This window comes from Oculina patagonica, chromosome 8, assembly GCF_052425735.1.
Source record: "Oculina patagonica isolate OP01 chromosome 8, crgOcupat, whole genome shotgun sequence".
Taxonomy (NCBI): Eukaryota; Metazoa; Cnidaria; class Anthozoa; order Scleractinia; family Oculinidae; genus Oculina; species Oculina patagonica.
The window spans coordinates 10,393,014-10,413,035 of NC_135765.1; the positions used below are offsets into that span (position 1 = coordinate 10,393,014).

The following is a 20,022-nucleotide window of genomic DNA, read 5'->3' on the forward strand; positions in this document are numbered from 1 at the left end:
TAACGTTTTGATAGTTAATGAAGACGAACTTTTTAACAATGTCCCCGACGGGAATCGAACCCATGGCCTCCCAGATACCGGTTGGGCGCTCTAACCAACTGGGCTACGAGGGGTGAGATGGGCCATTTACTAGAGATGTGGCAAAATCTCTCGAACAGACCCAACGAACAGTCAATTCATTTAAGTATTCCAGTTTAAAGGTTTTTAAGTGAAAATTAAAAAAGGGTAAGATGCTGTATCCCTTCTGTAGGTACGTATGCCAAATGCGTGTCATTTTCTATCGGAGGAAAATAAAAGGGTTACATTTCTGTCACAAATTTTATATGAAAGGGAAGGGGTTGGGGCAAAGGCTCCCAATATGAAATATTTTTTAGTACCCCCACCCACTCCCCCCGGGGCTGAGCGTACGAAGTATTTATGACAAACCTTCACAAAGTGAAACATTTCTTAATTATAACATCATGTTTAATAACTCAAGCTTGATCTGGCATCTTACAAAGACCTTGCAACTTTTTCTCCAAAAAAATCGATTACAATAAGATGAGTTTTATAAACTCACCATGCTATTGCTGTGTTCTTCTGGCACTGCTGTTCCTTCCGCACGCAGGTATGTATCATTCTATAAATCCAATCTTTTAGGCTGTATTCGGCCTCAATTCAAACGTGTATTGATGCCTTCCTGGTTGCATTACTTGTGATCAGAGAAAAACATTTCAGTATCATTGCGCTGTCTTATATACTTCAACAAAGCGGTTTATTGTCCAAGCAAACCTGCGTCCTTGAGCTCGGGTATTCGACTCGCGCTCTCGATGCGATACCGCCGTTAAATGATTCACCTAGCGTCGTATCATGAAGTCCATTAACTGCAGGAATATCTGAATCGATGTAATGTACCTTGTAGATCTCTTGTAAAGACTTGAGTATGTGACGTCTAGAATACTGGGTGTTTAGAGCTCAAATCATGATATGTCCTAAGTTCTCCATCGTGTCTTGCGTTTGATTAGTATCGATTCGTGTGCAATTTTGGATGATATAGGGCTTCATGTCAATGATTGTTTATACGCAGTTTCATTTTCGTTGCCACTACTTTGAGGTTATACTAACCTTATGTTAAAGTTAAATGCTTTTCAAGGCAACCTTTCTAGTTCTTTTATCTGCAATGTCTACCTTAAATAACTGTTTTACGAGAGTTCGACAAGTAAATTGTGCCGCATCAGTGAACGACATTTTTCGTTAATTTGCATTTTAACATTACATTTTAATTAATCGACAAAGTGCATCCGATCCGCGTCTCACGCGTTTTTCGGAGATTTTCTTTAAACTACCAAACAAACTTTAGCAGGAAATGAAATGGAAAGAAGTATATTACTCTTTTCACTGCCATGGGCCGAATTGAGACAACATTACGTACATCACTTCTATTGAACAATGAAGCACCGTTAATGAAACAATCTTTGGAAACAATCTGAAAGTATCCCAAGCGTATCAGTAAACACTTGAGTAGGATTAATTTTATTAATTAATTTTTGTTTTAACAAATAATTAAAACACTAAAACATGTTTCTGCGGAAATCAATAAGAGTAAATGTAGTTTCAACGTGCAAGGCTTTGCAGTTTCCATCAATTACGGATATTATTAGCTACCGGAGTCTTGTCAGTGTTTGAATGTTCCTCTTCGGTTCTAAGAGGCAGTATGATTCTCGCGTGACGTATTTCCAGCTGTACGTATTTATCTATCTCGCCGCAGTCGATAGCCTGCGTCGCAGACAGCGTTTAGACATTTTTAGTAAGAAAACAATACATCTTATTTTGAAACCCTAAGTTTTCTAGTCCGTCTGGTTCTATCCAAATGATTTTCAAGTATTTGGTAATGCCCCGGTGATGTACATCGCCATTCCCGGAAAACTGACGCTAGTTCTATTTATACACGACTTCGATTGCTAAAAATGTTCGACTGGCTGCGTAGCCTGCGTTGCAGCCGGACATGCCTCAAACTGCTCTATATGGTTGTCCCTTTTGAATGCTCGCGAATACGACAAAACAAACAAAACCTAACCGACAAAACAAACTAGTTCTCTAGGTAAAATCTGCAGGTAGGGTTCAGAACCACTTTAAATTAATGAAAAAAACAACGTAGCTCGGAATCCTGCTTACAGGTTTTTTTTAAAAAAAGGCAAAACTATAAAACAAGAACTGTCACCGAGTAGTGGTCAAAACAGTGTATCTTTGACCTCTTTTGACGTTGCCATGGTAACGAATTCTGACGTCATAGCGCCGGACCTCAATTTGTTCATTGGTGAAACTTAAACAACTTTGTTCCAAAAAATTTTCCTCCACATTATTGGTATAGTTGCAATAGAACACTAAAGACGCCGGGACATGTCTGAACCATTACGAGCCATTAGGTTGTTACAGAAACGTTCATGATCCAGCTCTTCAGTTATTCCAGATCTTCCCGTTTACCAGAATCGTGTGTCCAATGGATATAGAGCAAGAAGTATAAACGAAGACATATATTTCTTCTGCTCGCTTTTTTCGCGTCTTTCATTTAGCTTACAAAGTGAACAACGGGCCAACAATTTTTCCGCCTTCGTTTCGTTTAGGCCAAACTGAAATGTCCAAAATGTTCCTGTGTAATGTTCGTGCGTGACTCTTAATTACGGGCTCAATGCGCAGGCGCAGAGCAAGTGGCGGACTGATCAACCTACCTATGTGCATAAGGACGGGTTTACCAAATGTTCTTAGGTATGGGGCTCTGCTCAAGCGCCCCTTCGGCGCGCTCGGGAGCCCCACTAATAAGCATTAATTTCTGGAATAAAAACTCGTAAAATTATGTTGTCGAAGAAGATACAAGAAAAGCAATGTCTTGGGTATTTGACAGTTGCTTTGAGCTATAAAAATTGACTTTGATTCCGGCTTATATTTTCAGCATATCAGATTAGTTTCACTTCAATGTATAACGGAAAGACTGTAACAGGATTGGTTGGCTCGTCTGTTAACTTCACCTGGAGCTTCATTGGTGATGCTGACAAAGTTGACTGGGGACTGAAGAAATATGGAGTAAATAGCTTTGAGAATAGTGGAATACTGATTTCTCTATCCAAAAGCGGTCCAGTTTCAGTAACAGTCCCTTCAGCATACATTGGACGTGTGAGTGGAAATGGTGACGTATCCTCTGGTTACGTCATCTTCACTCTAAGCTCAATCAGAAAAAGTGATGAAAGGCATTATGGCTGTAGGATAATTCCAACGGATAGTTTTGATACTTCAAAGTTTGACTCTGTGTACTTTGCAGTTAAAGGTGAGTTATGTTTTATTTCCCTCTGGTTACACTACGTTAACGACACATTTTCTGTACACAAGGAAAATAATCGATTGACGCTTGCTTTTCACCTTTTCTAACTAAGGGTCAACATCCAGTTTATCTGAGAGATCGAAGAAAATGGAAACATTTCTTTTCTAGACTTGTTGTTAGGCTGCGACAACAAGAAACCACGAACTTCAAAGCGCCCTTCAGTCTACAGAAAACGGATGCATTCTGGCAATTTACTTGATTAATTTTCCTACAACCTGGCCTTAAATTAAAAAAATAACTGATAGACACCTTAACACGAGGGACGCTGAAGACAAACGAGCGATCATCATCATTGACTTGCACTGTTATAGATGCCGTCATTACAACAGTCAATAGTTTAATGAATAATTTAACCATGATCCATCCCTTATGCAGTGCATTAGTTTTCCTGACCCACCCTTTTTGACCCACCCACAATTTTTCATGCCAAGCCAAGGAGACCTCCACTATCTGGCTCAGCCGAAGAGGCCCTCCTCATTCCTCGATCCGTCCTGTCCTCGACGGATCGCTGCCAGTTTGCGTTGTTTCCTTGTTCTTAGCACAAGTCGTATTCCGTCCACTGTTTGCGCCTTCTGCGCTGGCTGAAATGAAAGCTTCTTTCCATTTGTCGGTCTCTTTCAAATGAAATAAAATGTATGTACGATATATAAACATGCATTTATAGCGTATAAGACACGTTTCATCACGTAACAAGTCACAATGATACCTACGTAGGAGGCTACACTGACTCCAAAATAAAGAATATTGGTCGAACAGCAAACTTAGCTTGGCAAAACACTGAGGAAGAGAGCAGGCATTTTCACAGAATTCACGCAATTCAGGACACAGCTTCAAACTCGAGCCTTTATGCAAGCTCATCCACACAATGTGTAACAGTGAGCTAATAGCTTTGACTTTATCAACATTCTTTTTTTAGAGGCACCTCAGATAAGCATATCATCAGTACAAGCAAGTTACAATGAGGGATCCTCAGTGAATATCAGCTGTATAGCATCTGGGACACCAGAACCACATGTAAAATGGATCAGAAATGGAATAATGAGAAGCTCTGGGAAAAAAGCAGCGTTTTTGACGTTCCGTAGTATAAGCAGAGCAGATGATGGACTGTATACTTGTAGAGCCAACAACTCAGCAGGAAATAATGAAAAACAAGTGACACTTGTGGTTCATGTAAGTGAAGTTTCTTTTTTATGAATCGTCCCACATTAACCTCACAACCTCGCGTACACGAGGTGTCTAAAAACAACGCATTCTTGTTTTTGTTAACGCACAAAAAGCGAAACTGCATAACAAAAAGCATGGTTACTGCAAATCATGACCATTTTGGTACAACTGTTTTATAGTAGAAGACTCTTAAAGAAAGTATTAATCATAATTTGTGTTCTTACAAATGAACTTCGATGGTATGCGACATTTTCCGCAAGAATGGCAAACACAGAGAAAACGTGACCGGTGGCTTCTCGTTATCAATAATTAAACGTCATTCATTTCTTTTTCTTTGTGAAAATTGATATAAACAAAACGGAGCTTTTATATTTTTTAATAGCTCAAAACTAATTAGACTGAACACGACATTTAAATGTTTGTCATGCATTTGCTGTTTCGTCATGGTTTACAAAAAGAGCTACATTCAAAGTTTATGACAGTAAAGAGGGTCCGTGTAATAGAGGCTTCTGTACTATAAAGGCAGCTCAAGATGTTCTACTGTAATCACCATTCAGACCCCCCTACAATAAAGGAAGCCACCACATCAGCTGTCAAGTCATGGATTGGTCAGACAGTGACGTTGAAGTGTGTGTCAGATGGTGTTCCTACACCAACACTCACCTGGTACAAACCTGATGGAAGTCAAATCAAGAGAGTCACAGCTACACAGAACACAGTGGATGTAAAGATGGAAGGAGACCAGGATTTTGGTGGTTACAAGTGTGATGCTGACAATGGACTCACGCCTGCTGATTTCAAGATAGTGAAAGTAGAACAGATAAGTAAGTGGTCTTTGTCTTTTTTGGTTCTAATTGGGATTGCGAGAAACCACTATTGGTTAGAATTCTGTTTGGTGGGGGTTTGGTGGTTGCAATGGTCTGAATTTTTAAGCTAATGTTTGGCTAGTAGTTGGAAGAAGAGATTTTCTAGGCATTTTGTTTTTAATTAGTTTACTCAAGTACATTTCTTGCATTTGAGTACTTGTGTCGCTGGATCTGGACGCAAAACTTCAACATCATTTTCATTGCTTATCAACCTTCTGGTATAACCGACTGTAAAGCTAACAATAGACTCCTCCCAATCAAACATACTATTAGCAGCTACCCACATGTTCCTTAAATGAAATGAAAGCCAATACCGCCCAACTTAAAAGCACAAAACGAGGCTTTAGTCGGCGGATGCGTGCACATAATTTGTATACAGCTAATTCGAGAAAGATTGTAGAAAGAAAAAACACAAAAGTGCGCCGGACAAGACCAAAGGGTGGTCTGGATATCCACTTGAATTTTGCATATTGGCCTAGAGGAGATGTACAAGTCAGTGTGTTTTTGCACGTACCTTGCCAAACTCGGCACTCGATATTGGAATTCCTCTATTCTCATTTATTTTGTCATTCATCAGATTCAAACCATTCTTACAGAGTGAGGTGGTAAAGTGATTTTTTATTGAAAACACAATTAACAACACTCAGTGATAATAATTATAGAAAACATAAAATAGGCATATTTCCAATCGTTTTACGCCGTTTTATTTTACTTTGTCTAGAGAAACCAGGCGCCCCGACTGTCGTCATCGGACAATCAGACATTCAAGCCACTTCACTGATCGTAAAATGGACTGCACCAGCTGATGATGGAGGGAGTCCTATCACAGCATACCGAGTGGTCATACTAAAGGGTGGCACTGAGATAAAGAATGAGAATGTTACTGACCCGGGTACAACAAGTCTGTCTATTGGAGGTCTGGAGAGAGATACCAATTACACTGTGAAGGTGTTTGCCAGGAATGCTGTGTTTGAGGGACCTGCCGGAGAAAAGGCAGTGAAGACTAAGTATGAAGGTAAATAAAAAAGCGCAAGGTTTTTTCATGATTCTGGCATGTTATTTGGTGTAATGTAAGCCCCCTTTCTCAATAACTGTTTATAATTAACGAATTAAACAATGGAGAATAAAACACTAAAGTAAAACCAGACATAGGAATGTATATAAAATCTTACTTTAGAAAAATGTGACCTTGAATTATTTAAAGGGTAGTTGTTTGATTACGGATCCACAATAATGATATGCACAGTATGTCATGTGTAAAACCGAAAATAAAAAATGCAGTGTATTGACTAGCCTCGTTTAGCTACATTAAATTCAAAGCAAATAGTCCTTTCATTCCTGTTTGGTAAACCATTCCAGAACTCCACTGGTAATGAAAATAATCCTTCCCCGACATGTCAAGCCACATAACATTGAGATTTGACATGGAGAAACGCAATTAGACAAAATAATGAGTTTTGGGGGACTTTTTATCTAATAGTAGGATCAAATACCGTAAAATTCCGGTTATAAGTCCTGGGCTTATACAACTTCGTAAGGGGTTTTGTGTGGGCTTGTACGCGGAGGGGCTTATATCCGGGAGGGCTTATAAGCGGAATAATAAAAAAGTTTCGAAACGAACCACGGGAGTGTTGATCGAAATACCTTTTTAAGTTAAAAACGCATAATAAAGCAATATTTAGTCCTTTTCAGTACTGTCATCTAGCAGAGGGGGGGGGGCTTATAATCTGATGCATTTTTTTTCCATGTAGATGGGCTTATAACCCGGGAGGGGAGGGGGGGGCTTATAACCGGAATTTTACGGTAGTCATTTGGAGTTCACATGGAGAAATTTTGCAAAGCCAAAATGAAGACTTATAACTTGTTATTGATAACAGCACTGATCATGGTATTTTGGTCAATCAAGGAGTTCCAGCAGCAGCGACAATTGACGATCTTCCCAGTGAAGTAACAGACGATACAATTACTTTGAAGTGGAGTAAACCACAAAATAATGGAAGAGTTATCACACAGTACACTGTGTACCAGAGAATACTGACTGATGGTAAACCAGGAGAATGGATCAAAATAAAGACAATTACAGATATCTCAGTTAGAGAATTGAAAGTTGAGTTAAGGAAAGGCAAGGTGTACGAATTTGTGATTACTGCCACAAACGTCTTTGGTGAAAGTTTAAAAGAAGATGGGAAGATCAAGAGAGTCAAAGCATCAGGAGTCCCAGCTGCTGTGGAAATGGATGACACACCTAGTGAAGTAACGGACAGTACTATTACGCTTAAATGGAAAGAACCACAAAGCTATGGAAGAGAAATAAATGAGTACACTGTGTACCAAAGAATAGTGATTGATGGTAAACCAGGACAATGGACCAAGCTTAAGACAATTACTAATACCTCAGACAGAGAACTGAACGTTGAGGTAGAGCAAGGCAAGATGTACGAGTTTGTGGTCACTGCAACAAACGTTCATGGTGAAAGTTTAATAGAAAACAGTAATATCAGGAGAGTCAAAGTGGCAGGAGGTATGTTCTATATTAACGCTAGGATCGGAGTGCCTTACACTTAAAAAACGTTCATGAAGGACTTGAGATACAATTTGATTTATATTAGTTGGATTGTCTTTCAGTACAATTATAATTCTCAATTAACAAAGGGATGTCGCTTGTTCATACTCGGGTAGGGGAGGATTACTCACTTTACGGGACTATTCGGGTTGGCTCGGCTCGAAAGGTACCTTTTTCAGGCTGGAGGTATACAAAATTATAGGGACTTTACGAAATGGAGTATACAAAAGGGTTGATGAAGATGTAGGGAAAGCTGCCATATAGGAGTTTTAGGGAATTCAAATTATCTCAAACAGACCCAACGGTTGATTATTTAAGTGAAAGATGTCGAAAAGAGAAGCAGTATCCCTACCGTAGTTATGTGAAAGGGGTACCATTTTCTATCAAAGGTATAGGAAAGACTTCCTCTCCGGCAAAAAATGGCGTATAAAAAAGTTAAGAGTTTGGACCTTGGGGTGGGGCCTCCCCGTATAAAATATTTTTGAGTACCCACGGCCCTGTAGGGACGTTCAGACACTTATGATCCACACTCGAGAAATTAGTCCAGACTCAGATTGCCCTTCTTAACTGCACTGGTATAAAGACAACTCTTAGAAATCAAGTTTCAGTAGCTGTAGAGATATGATATCGATTTAAATATTTTGTATTTACCGTGTAACTTTAATTGTATGTCTGATATGTTGTGATACATCTTATAACGGTTGGCTTCGGCTGACCAATACATGTAGGAATCAGGTTTAATTTCTTTGTTCTTTGCCGTATTTACATGTAGTGCCACCAACGGCAACCAAGAAAAGCAAAGGTAAAGTCGCTGTTGCCGAAGGATACGTACTTTACTTAATGTGCAATGCTGAGGTTTATTCTCCACCCCTTGTTACTTGGAAAAAGAATGAAAATAAAGGAGCTTCAAAGTAACATCAATTATTTTGTAGCTTAATTTAATGACGTAACTTCCACAGGTTTGTATTCAGCAGTAGAGCGTCCAACTGATGTTAGGTATCATAAAGAGTGCTTTCTAACTTGCATCGTTTCAATATTGTGTTTCTGTGGAAAATGTCCCGTAAAGTTATAAAACCATGCAGAATTTCTAAGAAATAAGGGAAGCGGTATTCAACTACATAAAAAGAAAGTTCTTTTATTCTCCTAAAACGCCATGCTAAGTACTCAAAGTATGGTCCCCTCTACTATAACTATAAACAAATAAATATATAGCCATCTAAATTATATTTATATTGCACATTTCAGGTTCGTCGTCTAACGAGACAATTCTTCACATCGTCTATATCATTGTCATCGTTTTGTTGTTGATTTTTATCCTTGTTCTGATTTTCACATTCTGGAGAATGCGCAGTGGTGCGGGTAAGTTACATTTGGGTCAGGATTGCATTTTTTTTTAGATATGACGAATTATTTTATTACCTTTAAACGACAAAATAATCTTTGAATGAAATCAGCATATAGACACAGAACCCCTATAAATTACACTATAACTCGCATTGGTTAAATCGGAATGAACTAACATAGGTGGCATACTCCAAATGGACGTTTCATTAATGACCCGAGTCCTCCCTCTGGGATAACGATCTTGCGATTAGGACCGGTAGAAGTTATTACTTCCAATTAAACGACACGAAAACGAGGAGGGATGAAGGAGAAGGTGAACCTTTACAAAGTTTTTCACAAAATATTCGTCCTATAGGAATAAAATAATATAGTCTAGAACGAAACTAGAACTGTCTAATTTTTTTTAATTAAGGTGGCTCAACTGGATTTTCAAGGGGTAACACCGCTCAAGTTTGAAAATAAACTACGTCGCCAATAACAATGCTATCGAAAAACGATTACCACAGTTGTATGAGATAAAGATGAAATTTTTTTATGACCAGTGTTATAATGACATCGGAGTTGCCATAGCGACGAAATGACGTCATTACGTTTTTTACTTTCGCTCGTATTACTCGGCACCAGGAGATTTTTTCGAAAATCGCTCAAACGAGCTTGAACCACACATAACTGCATCAATGTTGGCAAAGTTTGAACAAATTATATGAGAGCGTTTTCGAAATATTTGGGTATGAAGTTTTCGGGCCTATAAATACAGTCAAAAACATACTAACGAGAAAATGGGGTAATATCTAAAGAAAATGACGCGCCGGTGAATTGAAATTTCATCTTATAGTAGTTTGATTCCATTTAAAATCGTGTATGAAACAGTGGTGGGGATTGCTTTGGTCGATTGCGAGAAAAAAGAATTTTATGAGCGTGCGTTCAGGTGCTCTTGTTGCCATTTTTGTTTATAATTTGGTCTATACCTACAAAAGTGATAGTACATTAAAAACCGCTCGCTGAATTTTTTTAAAAATTTAACAACTTAAGGTTTGTCATCAATTGATATAGCTTACAAGTTTCAAGCTCATTGAAAACATTTAAGGCAATAAAATTGGGCCTCCAATGTACTGATTTTTTCTCGCAGATCTTGTGTTTACAAGCGAGTGTCCTCATTATTCACGGGTATTGTTTTTAAGTTTCATATCCACGTGCACGACTTCACAAAAAAAATTCATGTGCATTAAATAGGACGCTCGACTGCTTTCCGAACAATTTTCCGAAACATGCTTTTTTTGCTTAAAAAATTGTAACAGCATTTGTAGGGATATTGATATCAAGAGCCTCTGTCCAGAAAACGAAAGCTATTATTCTGCATATATTGTCATTGCTATTCTCACCCCAAGGCAGATTAGCATGCTTCGGAAAAATTTTCGGAAAGCAATCGAGCGTCCTGTTTAATGCAAATGAATCTTTTTCCTGGAGTGGTGCACGTAGATATGACACTTGAAAACAATACCCGTGAATAATGAGGACACTCGCTTGTAAACACGAAATCTTCGAGAAAAAATCAGTACATTGGAGGCCCAATTTTACTGCCTTAAATGTTTTCAATGAGCTTGAAACTTGCAAGCTATATCAATTGATGACAAACCTCTTGTTTGTCAAATTTTAAAAAAATTCATCGAGCGGTTTTTAATTTATTGTCTTTTTTGTAGGCATAGACCAAATTATAAACAAAAATGGCAACAAGAGCACCTGAACGCACGCTCATCAAATTCTTTTTTCTCGCAATCGACCAAAGCAATTCCCACCACTGTTTTACACACGATTTTAAATGGAATCAAACTACTATAAGATGAAATTTCAATTCACAGGCGCGTCATTTTCTTTAGATATTATCCCATTTTCTCGTTAGTATGTTTTTGACTGTATTTATAGGCCCGAAAACTTCATCCCCAAATATTTCGAAAACGCTCTCATATAATTTGTTCAAACTTTGCCAACATCGAGGCAGCTATGTGTGGTACAAGCTCCTTTGAGCGATTTTCGAAAAAATCTCCTGGTGCCGAGCAATACGATTGAAAGTAAAAAACGTAATGACGTCATTTCGTCGCTATGGCAACTCCGATGTCAATATAACACTGGTCATAAAAAAATTTCATCTTTATCTAATACAACTGTGGTGATCGGTTTTCGATAGCATTGTTATTGGCGACGTCGTCAATTCTCAAACTTGAGCGGTGTTACCCCTAAAAAATCCAGTTGAGCCACCTTAAAGCGACAGTCATACAACTTTTTCTGGCGCAACAGCACACCTATTTATGGTTTATATATGGCGAGCTCGCGTTATGATTGGCTGTGTTAGTCCCTTTACACTTGGCTATGTGAATACGGTTACGCTGTTTCATTGAATTTTGTTTGCCTTATTTTATAAATAATTTAGAAAACGGGAGCTTCCTGTTTACAGTGCTTTACACCAAAAGAAGACGAACGTTTGGTAGAATTCAAATTTTCAAGCTTTCTGTCGTGTTTGCATCAGACCATGTAAACACACGCCATTTCATTAAAGAGAAATAACGCTGAAAAATACCCTCTGTTTTTCTTTTCAGCAATCTCTAAAACAAATCGGTAAGTAAAATTCGGTAATTTTTAGCCTCATTTTATGATCGTGATGATTAACATACAAGTTGGCAAGTGATTATAGTTTGTTTTACTTACCCTTTTTCGTACACGATTTCAGAGGCGTAGCTAGGCGGATTCGAGAGGGGGTGCACACTGTGTCAAACCCAGGGTGCTTACCAAATTGTCATGTTGTCATCCACGCAATGTTTTACTAAAACGGACTTTTTATGGATAAGTAGTGAGTGACGGGGAGGGGCAAGCTTCCAAATTTGCTGCATAAATGGGGTATCAAGCACTGGAAAAGACAGATTTATGTCATGTTTGATTCTTCGGATACGCGTGTTTTCGCCACCTGAATTATAAGGTTTTCTTTGTTGTTGTTGGACCCCCTAGCTACGCCATTCGGTTCAGTTTGTTGGGTAATGGGTCTAGGAAACCTAAAGAAACGTCTAGAGAGCATTATGTAACATACCTTGCGGGATGTTCTACTTAATACAAAGATCGGTTTGCGTGAAAAACCTTTTGTGCAATCATGGTAAATAAATGGCATGCCTCCAAAGTCACTCTATAGTCGATCATATTTGTCGCCTTAAAGTTATCTCTTAGATTTCGGTCCAAGGAAAACCAGCAAGAAGAACACAGAGAACAATTAAATTGTAAAGACATCAAGTTCTAGAGACACAGAAGGGATTGGAGTATCTTTTTTAAAAAGAAAAACACGCGAACCATCTTTCATTCAATGATCGAGAAAAAAAAACGCATTTTCAGCAGTGAACAGCTAAATGTTTTTTGAAAAAGCATAGAAATTTAAAACTATCTCGCTAATTGAAATCTTAGTAAAGGAATTTTATGAAGTAAATATTTTGTAGTCCTGGTTTCAGACAGGAGGGACTCGTGGTAATAAATAAGGCCCGTGTTTTACTCAACTTATCAGCTACAGTCTTTTGTTAAACCTTTCCTGTAGCTGTAAACCCATGGCCAAACGAGGACGAGAGTTGACGAGAGTTCAAACTCCCGCTCTCGTTTGGCCTGAAACTCATCAACTCTTCTCATGTGCTCTCATCGACTTTGAGCGTGCTCAAATTTTTCACGAGAGTCGATGAGAGTTTTCTATCGTTTGGCCCGAGTTGAAGATTGTCAATGAGAGTTGACGAAAACCCTCTCTCATCAACCCTTATCCTCGTTTGGCCCGGGCTTAAGACTAACTTTCAGTACAGGTAAAAATAACGCTTGTGAACAAGTTTTGTTTTATTTTAGTAAAAACATATGTGCAGGATGCGGCGGAGAACTTGTTGTGATGGTAAGTAAATTAAAAAAGCACAAACATACAAAATTGATCTTTACTGAAAACAATATATGACGATATAATACCGAACTCCCTCTATGAGACGCTTGCATTGAATCATTGTAGTTGTATTCCAGTCAGCATTTCTAAGTCAAGGACAGGTTCAACTACCATAATTCCCTGCTGGTGCGTCTCATAGAGGGAAACCTTGCCCAATTCAATGCTTGGTGCAATTTTGCATAGTTTGGGTTACATCGAGACTGGAGAAAGTACCCTGGCACGTGGTCACAGTAGTTTTGTTTCTTATTTGTTCCACTAAAACGAAATCAGTGTTACAAACTGTTTGTTTGCACAGAAAAAAACAACAACAGAAAACATTTAGATTATAGAGCAGGCAGAAATAGATGTTTTCTCAAAATTAAAACTCTGTAGCGATTTTCACGACCGAATTATTACGAAAAAAAATGGGACACGTTCATCTGGGATATAACAAATTTCAAAACGCTTTATCTCCTAAACAAAGCACTGCATGCTGAATCGACACCACAATTTGCGTAAGGGTTAATGCTCTTTTTTTCTAGAAAATGTTAAAAGAACAGCTTTGTAGGATTAACAGTTTGGATTTTAGAATTTTTAATGATGTCAGATGAAAACAACGAATACCTTTCGATATGTCGTAGAACCTTGAAAGAAACAAAAACAAAAGCAGTAATAACAGTTCTTTATGGGTTTACACACAAACAAAAGAAGAAAACAATGTTATAAAAAAATAAACATGTTTTATTGCCAATGTCTACGCAGTAAATACCGGTAATATTCAACTGTTATTTCTCACTAGAATCCTATGCCTGTGCATGAACCTCGACAGCAGAACTCTAGCATGTTACCGTCTGGTGACTCCACGAACTACACAGATCCAGGCAGCGGAATCTACATGCCCCTTCAGCCTTCAGTACCAAGCTGGGAAATTAATCGAGAGCAAGTCAAAATTATTAAAGTTATTGGCAAAGGAGCCTTCTCTCGAGTCGCTAAGGCAAAAGTGTGGAACCTTAGCGGTAACGGGGAATACACAACGGTTGCTGTCAAAATGTTAAAAGGTGCGATTAAGAATCTCTGATTCTCAGCTGTCGAAATGATTGAGAATGAAGAAATTTGTGATGTTATTTTTATTATCATCATCATTATTATCGTTATGGCTATCACTAACATTGTTCTTATCCCTATCCTTATCCCATAATCATCATCATCATCATCATCATCATCTGTAGCGAATGCGGCGGAATCAGACAGAAAGGACCTGCTGTCAGAACTGGAGTTGATAAAGAAATTGAAACCTCATCCTCATGTTATCAAGCTGATGGGATGTGTTACTGAGACTGGTAAAGAAAACACTGATTTAGTGATATCAATAATTATTATAATATAATATGTAAATGTAATATATCAATGCAACGATATAATAAATATATAAACAATTTTTCCGCGGGCATTATCTGTTCCGAGAAGCGAACACAGCCGAGTTGGCTATCGCTCATAGAAAACGACGGCGAGTAGTCTAATTGTTTTAGTAGAAACTCTAAAGATTTGCCGTCCAAAACTCACAATTTTATGTAATTTTAAGCCAAAAATCAAGAAAGATTTTGTCCCTTTAAATAGCAACGCGCACGCGATCGTGTTCTCTCAGCGAACAGAAAACAATGGGAGAACCAATCAAGTTCGCGGATTTCCAATCGAACACAGCTGAGTTTCTACTAAATAGTGTTAACTTTTTTTGCATTTTACCACAGATCCGATGCTTGTCCTTATTGAGTACGTGCCGTTCGGTGATCTGCTGGGATACTTGAGGAAGAGTCGAGGACTCAACGACACATACTTTAAAGACCCGGATGTGAAACCGCAAACCAGTCTGACTGCGGAACAGTTGATTAGGTTCGCTTGGCAAGTTGCTGATGGAATGTTCTATTTGTCTTCGAAAAAGGTTTGGTTGTTGTTGTTATTGTTTTTTCTACTTTATTGCTTATCTTATTATCTGTTAAACTCCTACAGTATAAACTAGTTTTTTAGATCTTCTTTAAATTGAAAAAGTGGAACGTGCAAGTTTTGAAGAGGTTTAGATTTTTTTTCTGAGAACTTCCTTTTAAATTTTGGGAAAAAAGCTAGCTAGCATAGGTTGTATTCTGTCGTATTGAGGAAATAAAAATGCATAAGAATATTTTTTCACTTCAGATAATCCATCGTGACTTGGCGGCCAGAAATGTTCTTGTTGGTGAAGGAGAGAAGTGTAAGGTGACAGATTTTGGGATGGCGAGGAATGTTCACCAGGATGATATTTACACCAAACGAAGTCGGGTAAGAATTTTCATGGAATAACAGTTTTACTGCTTCCACAAATTGTATCAAAGCATTTTGCTTTTGCTTTCAATTGCCGCCTTTTTTCTTAATAAGGGTCGACTGCCAGCCAAGTGGACTGCTTATGAAGCTTTGTTATATGGAACATACACAACACAAAGTGACGTGTAAGTACCTCACGACTCAAGAAAATAGGTGCTTTTTCTGAAACGGAATGCAAAGGTCTTTAAAACGGGAGTTTAAATGTAATTTTCTTAGGGTCTGATTGTATATAGAAAAACATTATCCCTGGTAGAAGGGCTAGTCATCCAGGAGGAGAGCTTTTCATACATTTCTTAAAGTTGGCAGTAAGCCAGTACAGTGCCCCTTTGTGAAGGTTCACAAAGGGGCGGTTCGTTAAAGGGAACCTCCACTCTTAGAACAAGTTGACTTTGAATTGTTTGCAATAATGCCTAAATTCCAAATTTTACAGGACGAGGAAAAATGGCATTTAATAGCAAGGGAAAATAACATTTAATAGCAACAAAAAGTGGAAAAGATTATGGCTATTAAATTTCCGATGCCCCGCCATTTTGGATTTTATGACGTGTAACGGTTGCCGCTATTGTTAGAAACAATTGGGCAACCATCACACGTCATAAAATCCAAAATGGCGGCGCGCGGGAAAAATATTTTCCGCTTGTTGTTTCTATTAAATGTTATTTATCCCTTGTCCTATAAAATTTGGAATTTAGGCATTATTGCCAACAATTCAACGTCAACTTGTTGTAAGAGTGAAGGTTCCCTTTAAAGATAGGGTGACCCTGGGAGGCAAGCCAACGCTTTTCTATGTAAACACTTTGGCTCATGCTGATTCGCCTACCAGGAACACTTTTGGAACTACAGAGCATGTGTGAAATCGGGCGGGTTAATTTTTGGCTCGCTTGGCAGAAACAACTTTCCTTGATGTAAATCGGCCCTTATAGAAGAGTTTTCAACATGTATGGCTATTTGTAATGCTCAGTAAGATAAAGGAGAATTTACTACAGTTTGATTGATTGACTTATGTTACTGCTTCAATTCCAATAATTAAGTTTATTAATATTTGCTCCTTCGTCAATAACAACTTGATATCGTCCAATTCCTTTTTTGGCAGTTGGAGCTATGGTGTCCTGCTGTACGAGATTCTCACTGTAGGTTAGTTATTATGCTTGTAGTCCATCAAATATTTTACGATATTTATGTTTGGGTTCAAAAATGAACGCCCAATCACTATTTCATGGATTGAAATGTCATTAGCATAACCCAGGGCTAGCTAGTGGTTGCAGTCAAATACTTGTGCAGATTTTCTACCTAAGAATTATTTATGATAGAAACGTCACTTCATCTCATCTAGGTGGATCTCCGTACCCGGACATAAACGCTCGAGAAATCGCCAGGAAACTTCAAGAAGGATACCGAATGCCAAAACCAAAACATGTGGATAGCAAACTGTAAATATATACAAATATCTTGTCACATTCTGTTTTCGATTGTTTGTAGTATCTGCGCTCATGTAAGCAAACAGGGCACAAAGCATTACTTCCCATGACGTTTTGTTCAGTTTACTAGTAAGATTCGATTTCAGTTGATGTAGTCGTAACAGTGATGCTTATTTTACGTAAACTCATCATCCAGTAGTCTTCAGTTGCAGGTATAATATGTTGTAAAAACATCAAATCAAATTCAAAGTAAGGCGATCGCGAATATTTTATTATTTAAAGATCAGAAAGATAATATTCAACCCAAATTTTTGAAAACGCTTCCGGAGTTTTTCGAAGTGGCCAGCCTGACAGAGCTCTGACAGGTAGTTAAACGTATCAGCAATAGCTATCAGCTATTTAAATTTAAAATGGTGTGCTTTCGAAAAATCCAGGCGAGCCTCGTTAATTACACTTATATTTTTTCTTTCATTGTTGCTAATGATTTTTTTTTACTAGATTCCAGATTATGCTGAAGTGTTGGGAAAAAAATCCAAGTGATCGACCAACGTTTGCCAAACTAAAAGATACGATGAAAGACATGGAGAGAAACCACAGGGTAAACCCAGTAACAAGTATATTTTTTGTAACATGTAATTTATGTTTAATATTTCAAACTCGATAAAGTTTAAATTTCCATATTGAGTTCAGTTTTTTAAAATAATTTTACATGTAGGAAATTCAAGCCTTGAACTACGATGGTTAGAAATTTGAAACACGATTCTGGTATTGTTATCTCGTAAAATATAATTTTACTATTAACATTTCATAATATAACATTTTTCGTAACATTTCAGCCCACTTAGCTGTTAAGTGGGAAGTTCTCCTTACAAACGAGAGCTTACTAATTATATGAAATGTTTTTCTGTTTCAGACGTACGTCAACCTCAAACAGTATGAAAACAGTTTGTACGCCAACATTGAAGATCTCAGCTGAATAACTTTTTCACTCGCTGATTTTGTAATCAAGGTGTTATTTTTCAAAGGAAAGCTAATAACTGTAAAAATCCTTGTTAATCCATCCCTCACTCCCCCCCCCCCCTCTCCATTTATCCTGCACCGAGCTTTTAGCCAGGACCTTTGTTATAGTTATAAGCTCGTTAGGTTGGTTTTTGCAGTTTCCGCTTTCGCGGTTACTTAACAATTATCATGCGGAATCGCGCGGAATACCGCCTCATACTTAGCCGACGAGGCCGTAGGCCGAGTTGGCTAAAATCAGACGATATTCCGCAAGATTGAGCAGGATAATTGTTTTATTATTCAACAAATTGCCAACGAAGCACATTCTGCAGAAAGAAAAACTGAACTTATGCAGCGCTTTACAAGAATTCGGACGAATAATCGCAACCTACGTATATCGCAGGATATCTGTTATGTACGGATGACAGATAACGTTAACATTTTGATCATAAATGGACAGCGCGCGCATTTGTTGAATAATAACTTGTCTTATTATCGCAAGATCATGTAGCTTAATGTTAAGATTAGGTATAGAAATAAAGTATATAACCCCCCCCCCCTCCCCACAAAAAAAAGTGCCCAGGAATTTAAACCCACTCAAAAACTCCCACGAACAAAACATTATGTAGAATTAAAAACCATATTTACAATGTAGTTTATTACCGAAGATATCAAGAAGAATCTACTACAACTGATTTCCTTTGTACCTCAGAGAAGCAATTGTACACTGCTGGAAAAGAGAGTTCTTATTCACTTTATCTACTTCATTCTAGTGGTAGGCAATTAAACTGTAGTGAAGGGAAAATAGTTTGAATGTTGTTATATAGAAACTGAGATTTTTAGAAAAAAATCGATCGTGCGGAGACCCAGTTCTGAATTTTTTTTAGGTTATGAATATTGCGAAATGTCATTTTGTGCTTTTCTTACAAGAAGTAACAGGAAAAAAGGTTGCATTGTAAATCGTACCACATTGTTGTGGACGATTAATCAAGTTTTACTTCAGCACTTAGCTAGATTTTGGATTTATTTGTATTGATTAAAAAAAAATTTAATCCGATTTTAAAGAATAAACAATAAAACTTTGCTTATGTCTAAGAAACACTAAGCCATATTAAGAATCAAGAACGTAGTCTTGTTTAACATTTTTAGGTAATAGCTGCGGTTACACGAGATCATTTTACCTAGCTAGGGAAATACAAGATTTACCTGCGGCAAGTACGTTTTTCACGCGTAACGAATTTAGCGAGACAATCATAACGAACAATCGTAATTTTCCCAGGTATATTAAAAACCCTTGGTGTATTGTAGGGTGGTCAAGTTTCCCCAAGTTATCCCGCCAATGAGAGGTCGATTTTTTTGGACAGTGCACGTTCAGTGCGTGACGTGACTGTGACGTGAGTTACCAAATATGGTCATGACTACTGAAATCGAGGCAACCTCCAATAAAACAAACATGGCCAAAAACTAAACCCAGGATACAAAGGGAGCCCTAGATATGACGGTTATAAGTCATCCATAACAACCATTTTGTATTAAGTATTTTGAGGGGTTTTTCAACATGTTCAAGTGAAAAATTAAGAAAAGAGAGGTAGTATCCTTTCTGTAGTTATGTGAAAGGGGTACCATTTTCTATTGGAGGTAAATGAAAGGGTCACTTTTTTCTGTCAAAAATTGTATATGAAAGAAAAGTGTTTGAGGTGAAGCCTCTCAGCATAAAATGCTTCAGTGAGTTCTCAACCCCCTACCCGACTCCCCCAGTGCTTAGCACACGATGGCTTTGTGGCAAACCTTCACAAAGTAAACCAATTCAGTCTTGATTTCGTGCTTGATAGCTCGGTTTTAATGAGACATCTTACAACGACTTTGTTACTTTGTCTGTAACTTCGATAGGCATAAGATGAGTTTTACAAACTCACTACGAATTTGTTCATACTGCTGTGTTTTTCTAGTTTTGCTGTTGCCTCCGCATGCAGGTATGTATCATTCTATAAATCCAATATTTCAGGCTATCTTGGGCCTTTATTCAAACA

The 20,022-nt window shown here is 37.9% G+C and overlaps 1 protein-coding gene across 2 annotated transcripts in view; it reads left to right on the forward strand.

The window, feature by feature from the left end:
- Positions 1-19,111, forward strand: part of LOC144662528 (tyrosine-protein kinase receptor Tie-1-like) — a 41,494-nt gene extending 22,383 nt beyond the window's left edge. The window contains exons 6-21 of one of the 2 annotated variants that reach the window (XM_078523352.1): positions 5,077-5,343; positions 6,107-6,400; positions 7,292-7,906; positions 8,721-8,750; positions 9,194-9,307; positions 11,887-11,905; positions 13,157-13,199; positions 14,023-14,281; positions 14,453-14,563; positions 14,972-15,162; positions 15,411-15,533; positions 15,630-15,700; positions 16,669-16,709; positions 16,909-17,005; positions 17,492-17,591; positions 17,907-19,111. In XM_078523352.1, coding sequence (XP_078379478.1) covers positions 5,077-5,343; positions 6,107-6,400; positions 7,292-7,906; positions 8,721-8,750; positions 9,194-9,307; positions 11,887-11,905; positions 13,157-13,199; positions 14,023-14,281; positions 14,453-14,563; positions 14,972-15,162; positions 15,411-15,533; positions 15,630-15,700; positions 16,669-16,709; positions 16,909-17,005; positions 17,492-17,591; positions 17,907-17,969 — 2,438 coding nt within the window. In that variant the 3' untranslated portion in view covers positions 17,970-19,111. The remainder of the gene's footprint in view (positions 1-5,076; positions 5,344-6,106; positions 6,401-7,291; positions 7,907-8,720; positions 8,751-9,193; positions 9,308-11,886; positions 11,906-13,156; positions 13,200-14,022; positions 14,282-14,452; positions 14,564-14,971; positions 15,163-15,410; positions 15,534-15,629; positions 15,701-16,668; positions 16,710-16,908; positions 17,006-17,491; positions 17,592-17,906) is intronic. The other variant, XM_078523351.1, reaches the window with a different exon arrangement.
- Positions 19,112-20,022: the final 911 nt, after the last annotated feature.